Genomic DNA, 11,239 nt, shown 5'->3' on the forward strand with positions numbered 1-11,239 from the left:
TGTGTATACACTTTTGGGAGTGACTGTTCTCGTACATACTGTTTCTCATTACAAACCAAAAGACAGACATGAAACTAAAAACGAAGAATATAAACACGAAAACAAGGAGAAATAATAATGATAATGCAATTAGTTCCCCTTTTACATTTATGCAAAATTTAATCTACCACATTAAATCAACGAAACATAATTTCATAACGAGCGTGTATTTTAATTTTAACTAAGCTGTTATGTAATTCTAGAACTGAGTTATCTTTTTCTCTTAACGAAACGAGCAAAGAAATTGAAACCACGGATTAGCAACTGAATTTCCTCTCATTCTGCGCATAGCATACCGAGAACTGACATTATCAACTAAAAGTAAGCTCTCTTGATGTCTATGCCCGTATCTTTACCAGCGTCTAGTTAGATAACTGTTCCCAATACCGCCCGATTCCCCTAAGTGCTTGTTCAAATAGATAGGCTGAGTCACCTAAAACTGAGATGCGAATATCCATGTACCTCCGATCTTTTCTGGGTGTTATAAGAAGAGATGTACATGAAAACCTTTCCTAGCAAAAAACAATATTCCCTCGAAAAAAAGGAAAATTAAGAAAAACAATTCACTCTGAAAAATAAATGAAAACTTAGCTTCTATATCTAGAACACGAAATACTCTAGGCGTAAGCTCAGTCAATTGAAAGCCTACAGTTATTAATCAGCGATTCGTATCAGTATAGGCTCACAAGCTTGGATGAGAAACAGACATGTACCCGCATTAGTGTACAATCAAATCTTAAATGAAACTATAATCAAAGCAGAATGAATTTGCCCCTGTGGACTACAAACCAACTGCTTCCTCGCCACATTGTTCAGCTGCTCTACTATTTTATCTCTCGCGCTTTAACGAAAAGTTATAAATATGCTATCTTTTAACTCGATAACTGGGTTGTACCTCAGCCAGGAACAGCGTATGTATTCTTAAGCAATGTTGTCTTCAGTAAATATCTATTACAATACAAGCACTTACTCTAGTATAAAGCTTTTACAATAACCTTTCCTTGCTTAATCGACGAAATCGAAAATATCCATGTTCATTTCTAGCATTAACTGAAAAAGTAACTGCCTCTTTCATGTTATACAATTAAAGAACTGATCTGGAACAGCCAAACGATTTTATTCTGAATGCAACTTTCATCGTCGCAACAAAGATAGGTGAAGCTGCATCGACCGACCTTGGACAAGTATGATTTGAAGAATTTAAACGTCCATTGAAATCTCGTTTCATTGAAAGTTTCATTTAGTTAGATTGTGCTTCGCGCGGTACCGACGATCGAACAAGAACTGGCGCGGAAAGCGAAGATAGGAGACTCTTGACGAAGACTATTTAGGCAGAAAGGAGATCCGTGTGAAAGTTAATTTCCGTTTTCGATAATCGGACGTGAAGTGGCTGAAAGAACTGATCGATGTCTAAAAGTACAAGACAGCACGTTCAAGTTGAAATAATTTATCTGTGTTACAAAGAGAAGGAGAAAAATTCGAACTGATGTTCACATTGATGAATTTTCGAATAAAGTACGATGAAACATTCCCGTGACATAAAATTAGCTAGGTATGTTCTTTCGATATCAAGTATTCCATGATTGAAAATGACGGATATGACAACTTTTATTTCGAAAAATATCGAGAAAAGACCCATTCGAGTCGGACGTGGGCGTCACATCAAACTGTCATGAAAATTGAATATTTATATTTTATATAACACCTGCATATTAGTTAGACAAATTGAAATTATTATTCTAAAAATAATATAAACAATTTTAAAATCTCTAGTATATACATTCTACCTCATATTAAACCTAAATCTACGACACTATTTCAACCCCTCAACGATCCGTATTTTATACAGACTCCCACTTTTTCCTATATCACTTTCAAATACATACAATATACACCATATACAAGGGGTCCTAAGAAAATTCTTTTAAGTAATGTTTTATTAGTTATAAAACATATACGAATCATTTAATATAAAAAATACGAGCTTTCTAATAGTGCAATCTTCATTTGCGTTTTCACAGGGCATTTCCAGGCAAAAATGTGCCGTTATTGAGGGATTAAACTATTTTTAATCAAGCGTGGCAGTGAACATCTTTTAATGAAAATAATAAATTGGAAGGAAACCTAGAGTCTTTGACCTAAAGCCAGAGCTAGCTGGTTTTGAAAGTAATTATTCCCTTCGAGGTAACCAAGGAATTGAACATCCAAGTTTCCACACGTGCTACAGCACTTTAATCCTGTGGCAATATCAGACATCACAGGAAAGATGAGCCATTACCATAGTTGAACCTTACTTCTTAGAAATTTCCCACTTTGATCACGAAACCACAACAAGACTTCCCAGACGCGATATCAAGGCCGATCTGCCACTCCGAGGAATCCATCCGCGTGCGGTATAAAGCTGCGTCTACACTATGTGACATAACATGTTACACAACAAATTTGTTCCGAACTTTGTTGTACAACATATTTTCGCACGTTATTACTACAAAAGGCTCTGTGGAACGACTTCGTGAAACGCACAGCAACTATGACTTCAGCCGCAGTTAGACTTCCCAAGTGTAACAACTCTGTGTTGCGAAAGGAATTTTAAACTTTGTTCTCAGGGTGTTTTTTAAAGTATAGAGAAAAAGGAAACATTATCTGAAATTATAGAAAGCAGGTACAAAACTTACTTTCTGGGGAAATTTACTCCAATTAGTAACATAAATAAAGGGAATGTCGATAAATAAAGCGAGTAGAAAGCACAATATATTTATAGATTTGCAAATGTGACCACAATAGAGATTTATGGACTGGTTGCATTATACTTATTACGATTATGTTATGTAGTGTAGAAGCGCCTTAAAAATCGCCTAAACATACAATTTCAGAACAAGCTCTGCAAGGCCACGAAATAAGGTAACAAAAACGTATTTAACGCAATCTGCAATCGCTTATGCTGCAGAAGTGATTGGATTGCGACAAATCAATGAGGAATCGGGGAATTTTGTTTGGTACGCGAATACAGCAAATTCTCGTCAGTTGAAAAACAAACATGCCTACTTGTCCTTTCCTTTTTGCACATTTTTTTACCCGACGACAAAATTGCACCTCCCCGGGCGCTAATTTCTGTGTTTCTTACGGTTTACACGTCGTACGCGACACGAACCTCAGTGAGTAACGAATCCGTCAACAATTTACTCTCGAAAAGTTACCTTCCGGTTCGCGGAGACTGCTAATTGAAGAGCAGATAAAGGAACGTTTGCCCATGCCTGTTTTAATATTTTTCGAGTGCTCAGGAAGTCGGATCTTTGATGAACGAGGGCTCGTCTAATTACCATTCCCCCCATGCATATTGCATCTCATTTTATAAGTATAATCGAGTTCCCAGTGAACGATAATTGAAGAGACACTGTGCTTTTTCTGACAGTCTCTAATTAGCCGCGACAAAAAGTTTATGGTTAAGCTTGCTTGATCCTATTAACGATGATCTGAATGGTTGTTATTAATGAGCATCGAAACAGTCTTTTGCCTAGCTGTTTTTTCTCCGTCCCTTTACCGAGCAAGATTACTAAACTGTCATTCTATTTGCTGGACTCATAATTGGTTACATTAGCAAGGAGCTCCGATAGAAATGATTTACTACATTTCAAAGCATTGTTCGAATGCGAAAGTAAAGTCGACAGTGATAAACGATTAGGTCACATAACCGGATCACGCAATTTAGGTCAAATATGCAACGCTAAGCAACGACCTTTACGAGCTATCTGGACACCCTTGAAACATTCCCGCCTAGAAATTATTCTTTGAAGAAGGAGAGAGTTTTAAGAGCTTCTAGAGGTAATTAGAGCAAGCCACGTTTCATGATAAGACAAATTCGACCAAATTGACGATATGCAAACGACTCGCGAGTAGGCTACGAGTGATTGCACCTTTTGACAATCACTAATGTATTATCTTATGTTTATATATGTGCATTCATCAGTCATATCTTATCGACAAATTAACACCATGGAAGCGTATTGTGGAATAATATTTGTAAGTGACGATTGCTGGCTAGTTAATGAATAATTTTCAATAAACAATTAGTTATGACTTATAAGACTCTATTAAATATAAGTTTTTAATATCAACAAAAACCAATTAAGCAATTATTGAAAGATAAAATATGTCTAGGACTTTTATAGAATACTGGAGTAAATAATTTGAGTATCACCTGATTAAATTGAGCCATTTCGATTGCTTATTTAGGAATGTGAGTATTTGACACTTGAATTATTCACTCGCCTTGCCTCGTGAGAGCAAATATTCGAGTGACGAAGCAGACCTGTTTACGTTTATCTTGATGAGCAATAAGTGATAAAAATTATCTACATTTCTTGCGACGCACGCAATGTAATAAAATTCCTGATATGTGTAATCGTTCCCATAGATTATCTATTTCAAGTATAATTGTACCTGTGTGAGTATCAACAAAAATTGATATGTTCCAAATTTGTTATTACATATATGTAAGTATCAGAAATAAATTGTTTATTCACAATTATAAAATAAAATTATCTTACTTCTCAATATGTCACTAATTATAAAAGACCATTTACACAGCGCTTTACTGCACAATCGTCAGTTTAACTAATAGAATTTAGCAAGTAGACAATACATTTCTAGTTCAGCCACTTGTAGCCAGACTTTAATTTGTATAAGAACAGACATTCAAGTAATTATATCATTAACTCTTCTCAAAGTACACATAGGATTACTTAAGTCGAACCATCACAAGATAGAATCACTCAGACTTCCAGGAGTTGAAATTCAGAAAATTGAAACAAATACACAAAGCTCTGAACATTTTTGTAAATTACAAATTCGAATATTCGAAAATTTGAAGAATTACAAATTCAATAAACAATATTAAAGTATCTAAGTAACTCCACCTTGCTACGCTAATGTACATCTCCCCCAAAAATCAGTAACACGTAGAGTACCTCTACCATAACTAAAAATATCGAAAGACGCAAGAAAAAGAATGAATCCTACCTTATCAAGATACTGGAACCCATGCTCCCTCGCGACCTGCCTGGCCACCTCTGGTCCTCCCTCGATGTGCACTGCCCATTGGTTCGTGTATGCTGTCACTCGTCCACCGAGAATCACCAGCGCGACGATCGCAAGTCCGAAAATCCTCTGTGGGCACATGATAGCTCTTCCTCTCAATTGCGACTGCTACGACCAGCAGCGGCTCCAGTTTCACACTCTGCACTGTTATCCACCACTATCCACGAAAACCGCCACCGCGACCGGGGGTAGGAAGTGGACCAGGGCAACGAGAACAACGAACAACGGGCACCGAAGCACAGGAGCACCAAACCACCCGCGATCAACGACGCGCGAAAAGAAAGAGGAGCTGGTGGCTGGACGAACCAGAGCAAAGAGGAAAACGATGGACGAGAGGCGACGTAGATACACGGGGCAACGTGCCTCACACCTGCTGACCGACTGACGCCAACTGAACCACCAGCGGTCCGTGTCACTCGTTAAGTAGCCTCATCAGCTGACTATCTATCGCGTCTGTTCCTTCTTTCCTCGTCCACGTCGTCGTCGTCGTCGGTGTCGTCGTCGGTCGTGGTAGTCGTTGTCGGTGAAGTTGCTGCCACTGTCGCCGCCTTCGTTCAACGACGAACAGCGGTAGGTGGGGCGATTGTCAAGTCATGTGGTCGTAGTTGGTGGGGAAATCGACGTGATCCTCGCGATACTAATAATCGTGAACGTGTACGGTGCACGTGGCTGGCCTCTGAATCAAGGGCAACGTTCGTGGAACCTGCGTCCCGCCTCCACTGTCATTCGTTGGGAGTTGGTACCCTCCGACGCTATGCTTGGTCCTAGACTCAGCGAAGTTTCAACTACCTTCCTGCACCGTCTGCTCCCGCTCCGTCTGCTCTGACCCCCCTCCAATGGGAAAGTTTCTGATTGTCTCGATAGACAACGACCTTCGACGAGCTGTTGTTCCAAACAACTGCGTTTCCCTGTTCCCCGCGCTCCTGATTGCCCCCCTCGCTCTTTTTTATCACTCGGCAGGCTCCTGGAGTTTCTGCGTGGTGGGAGGTGATCCGAGTCGATGATCGACGAGTGGGGGAAACTCCGTGGAGTCGGCGGGACGATTGACTTCAGCCGTAGACGAACAGCATTTGGCAACGAGATGCATCATACGATTCGAGCCTACCGAGGACGAGGAATTTGCTCTAGGAACGCGAAATCACTCGAGACTCTCTCGGCGCTGTGAAAAAACAGTCATCCTGTGGATAGGGCGGTCTGATTGGCCAGCCATTCGGCCAACGACACGGCACGTACTTGTCGACCGAATAGTCGGTCGATTCACGTCATCGACCGTTGCATCCTTGACAGCCGCGCGCCTAGGAAGAGTTGCCGATGACGCGTTCTGAGACCTGTTCTACCTCTCCTCGTTCTATCTTCGCGCGCTCCGCTTTCAGTTCATCCTCTGGCTGCTCTGCTAGTTGGAACGTGATCTGAGGACAATCCAAAAGCAACGAATCAGTGGCGTTGATCGATACATAAGTGAATGTGACTGGTGAGAGGCTGCGATCTGACTGGGCACTTTCTAGGTAAAATTTCGGCTGAGGTGTTGGAATTGACAAGTACAAACGAAGTTAGTATATCAGATAGAGAATTTTAGTACCCACTTTCGTAGAAATGATTTTTAAAGTTGTGTTTCTAGAAACGATTGATATGTAACAGATGACTAAGTTTTCGGGGATTTTAGTCCTACCTGCTGTTCTAGTGCTACTGTGTCAGTCGAATACCAGTCCAAGTTTAACTTTTGGCACACCAAGGTGGGGTAAAACTCAGAGGACCTATACCTATTTCTTCAATACGAACGACTTTAAATGTTCAAATGTTCAAATTTTCAAATGTTTCTAAATAGAAATTTTCAAACTTTTGAATTTTGAAATCTTCAAATTCTCAGTCTATATCTTTAAGGTTTCAAATATTCAAAATACAAATATCCGATATTTGAAACTTTCAAACTATGAACTTTTTAAATTTTCAAACATTTGAAGCTCCAACATTTTCAAATTTTGAAAAATTCATATTTTTAATTTTCTAATCTTTGACGATTTTTTAGAACGTATTTGTTTCCATTTTGATTTCCAATTCCTAAAACTCTGTATTTAAGCTCTGAAAATTCAATCAAGCTGATTCCACCTTGGTATCGTAAGGCTTAATGAAACTAAAGGAATACAAACACCCCAAGATATTTCTTATGAAAACGACTAGTCAGATACGTCTAACCCGTTGTAGGTCTCTTTAATAGGGTTGGTCAGATCGCGGCCTTTACATGTAACAACTTGATTGGCAATTAAGCTACTAACAACAGAATGCTACCACTAAGCAATTTGTCATTCCAGGAAAATATTTACATTGATTGATATTATAGTAGAACCTCGACTAACCGGATCTCTTTTATTTAGGATTAAAATATTAATTTAAACGTGAATCATAAATAACGTTCCATAAAGGATAATATTAACCATTAGGGAAGTGCTTCAGGTTTGAGTTCTATAATACGTCAGTTAATCGAGAGTACTTTTTTCTCTTTTTTTTGCAACAGCAACATAACTATTTAAAAACTGTAATGCAAGCTGTGTGTCATAGTTAAATTACTCAAATACTATATTAATGTCCTGTAAACTTCTCTACTGAGGACTTTGAAGAGATACAACATCCAAAAATGTTAAGTCTGTCGGAAAACTCTGTTCGATTTCTGCATTTTTTCTATACTCAAAATCGGACAGAACTTTCTGACAATCCTAATACTACATTAGGTAGTTACTAAGTAGTTACAACTGGCTGTAACTTAACATTCATTCATAATAAGACAAATACAATAAAGTTTGTAGAAGGTGTATGTAAATAATAATGTAAGTATTTCATGAATACTCCCAAGGAAATTAAATTTCGTACTTCACAGGCTCAAAGAAGTCAACTATTAATGATCACACCCAAAGTTACAAATTCATAAGAAAGTTTCTTGAATTTCGATAACAATGAACGAACACAACTAAAATCATGGTACTACTGTGACAGTTACAAGCCAAGAGAGAGTCTCTGTAATAATTAAAATCCATACCGAAATAAATAGTCCTTGGTTATTTTCCAAATATAAGCGACCTGCCACGAAATAAACTGCGCCATTTTCCTCAGAGTTCCCTCCAAAGAAAATGAAATGTTTCCGTAGAACTGCACGACCCGTGATCATAGATTAATTGCAGTGCAGCGAGATGAACAAGAATACCTAAGACACCAACGAGAAATAGTCGTTTGCAGCTGATTAATGATGAAACTGATGAGCAACGAGGGACGTTCAATCCTGCGATTAGATAGCCACGGCTGCAATTTCTCTTTCGATTATTAAATGCTAACCATACGTTTTTCACAGTTTCCTTCGATTATGGTAAACGACTCGTGTACCGCGGGAATTTTTAATAACACACCGTTCCCGCAATATTTCATTGAACCACGAGCTCCATGTTTCCAGCAGCTGCGTGCACGCAAGTTGCATCATCTTCATGTCTGAAGAGCGCTCGAACGATTTTCAAATGAAAAGGAACTGCGACCGATACGCTTTGAAATAGTTACACGGCGTGCTGGGAAAAATTGCATTCAGTGCGTAACGCGACCTGATTCCATACGTACGGGAGATTTGCTAAGGAAAGCTGTTTCTCTCGCGTTTTTATCGACACGATCGAAAATTTGTGAATATATTTGACTAGGCGTTTACGAGTAGGTATTCGTATTAAAAATATTTCTCGATTCCAGAAGTGAGTAAATTTCAGTTCTACTCATTGATATGAAGAATTACTTGAAGATTGGAAAATTGAACTTTGATATAAATTCATTTCTTCTACAAATTGTTAACAACAAGTTTTACATTTATTTAAACCACTAAACTAAATTCACTCCCATCATTTTTATTGTCAGAATTACCCATCGCCTGATACAATTTATAAGCCAAGTTTCAACCTGTGGGGTACGACCCCCAAGGGGTTCATAATGTATTTTCTAGGGGGCCGTCACAGTTATTTTTAGTTGCCATAGAACCACGAAACACTGACAATAGGAGAACAATCTTTTATTACGACTGAGTTTAATTATTCTACTTTTATATTAGACAATTTCAGATCGGGCAAGAGTTGATCAACCTAAAGTCAATAAAAATTGCCATTTCAACTGGATCGAAATTGGGTTTGCAGGAACAACTTTGATCAACTTCATGTTGAACAACTCGATTGTATGAGCAAAAGTTGCCTAATGTAAACGTAGCATTAGGGATATCCAATTTCGTACCCACAACTAATTCTTTCTGTGAACGTTCACGTGTGCGCCAGCTCGCGCATTTTGTATTCAAGAGAACGTCGTGTGCAATTCTAGGGATTCAAAGGATGGAATGGAAACGGCTGTCGATTTATATTATCGATGCATTTTAAAGGTCACCGAGTTTCGTGAAAAAGGATTCCATTTTCAAGCTGCGGTTCTCGTGGTTACAATTCGATAGGACGTTTACACCGCGATCAAGCGGAATTGCGTTCACGATATTCTGTTCCCTCAGATCGGTAAATTTTAAAGGTCTATCCGAAGCGTGGAAATGCGAAGCACGGATTGGATACGGTATAAACATTTTCTCTTCCGGAAGCAGCTTTTCTGCGTAGAAAGTTGACTTCCAACGAATCGCGAAAAACGAATATAAACATTTCCTTGCCGAGGAAGTATCGTTGATTGCTCTCCTCCGATGTGGATAAAACAGATATACATGCGCAGCGAAATACATATTCATCGAAAGACTGCAATTGCTATTTGCATTTCAACAAGTCGAAGTTTCAATGGAAAGGATGCAGAAATAAACTGTATGTCGTTCATAAAAAATATTGCTTTTTAAATAATCCTTTTTTGCCTACTTTTTTTCAAATCAAAGCAGAGAAGAAAAGTATCGATGCAAAGGGAATTTTATATGTATTATATAACCAGCAATGGCTTTTATAGTGGAATAAGAAGGTAAATAAAAGTAGAGAGATGAAAGTCAAGGAATACTGAAGTTCTATGAATATTTATTGGTGAAATTATGAGCAAAACATAATCATAGATAAAGAATATTGTCTGGCATATTGCAATTTTCAAATGTCACCAAGACTCAAAAGTATTATGAATATTATTCCAGAAAAAGTTACAAAACGGTTAGACCTTTCTCGCTTTAAAGACCACCCTGCAATATCTATCGTTTTGTGCAATTTAGAGGAAGAGGTAGAAATATGAGATAGAGTAGAAATACGTGACGTCAAGGTTTTGAGACACCATATTGACATCTTTAACAATTATTGGAAATTAGGTATCAGAAAGATTATAATATGGTTCCATAACAGCTGTTTGAGCCATGACAGAAAGCTTTTACACGTACACATTGAAGTGGAATTTACCTGAAATTATTTTTTGATTTTGAACGAAATAAAGGCAATAACTTACTCGATAAAAATTGGAATTTCAAAATATCAGTGAGATTTCAAAGTATATTGGGTTTTGAAGTGTGATATAATAACAAAATAAAATGACTGGTTGGCAATAACATGAGGCACCAATATTTTTTTGAAATGAAGCTATAAGAATAGTAACATTTCATAACATTAGAATAATATTATTAAATACAATTAATATACCCTTATATTTCTATGGTAGGTACGTCACACGAAATTCCCTGAAGTTCCATCAATATTTTTTATTTGCAGCTATTCTAAGACTCTCTAGGCTGTAAAATAAAAAGGGTATCTCATATAACTACTCCTTCCTCTATAGTTCCTCTGTGATACTTAGTCTGAAAGTTGAAACCCACCTAAATTCCAACGAAATCCATCAGGCTCCCCGAAAAAACGAATGTCTCGAGGCACATTTCTACAAAAATGGCTAGCCATTAGAAACCAATGTTTGAGAAACCATACTAACTGGCTCTCTCCATAATTTCGAGTCCATTCAAAGGCTACCTACTCATCGAAGACATAGTGAGCTCCCCTTGCAAAAATGGAGCACCCAATATAATCACTAAACCAGGCTTCGCCAGGGCCAAGAATTATGAAAATTACCAGGCTATCAGACCGACCGGCAAAGCAGCCCCAACATTGTTCCCAGCTTCAAAGGACGTCCGAGGAGGAGAACA

The 11,239-nt window shown here is 38.1% G+C and overlaps 1 protein-coding gene across 3 annotated transcripts in view; it reads right to left on the bottom strand.

Moving 5' to 3' along the window:
* The window catches only part of LOC143179851 (furin-like protease 1), a 245,303-nt gene extending 239,247 nt beyond the window's left edge, over nucleotides 1-6,056 (bottom strand). For 2 of the 3 annotated variants that reach the window (XM_076379253.1, XM_076379255.1), the window contains exon 1: nucleotides 5,059-6,056. In XM_076379253.1, the coding sequence (XP_076235368.1) occupies nucleotides 5,059-5,217 (159 nt within the window). In that variant the 5' untranslated portion in view covers nucleotides 5,218-6,056. The remainder of the gene's footprint in view (nucleotides 1-5,058) is intronic. The other variant, XM_076379254.1, reaches the window with a different exon arrangement.
* Nucleotides 6,057-11,239: the final 5,183 nt, after the last annotated feature.

The sequence above is a fragment of the Calliopsis andreniformis genome, chromosome 5, assembly GCF_051401765.1.
Source record: "Calliopsis andreniformis isolate RMS-2024a chromosome 5, iyCalAndr_principal, whole genome shotgun sequence".
Lineage (NCBI taxonomy): Eukaryota > Metazoa > Arthropoda > Insecta > Hymenoptera > Andrenidae > Calliopsis > Calliopsis andreniformis.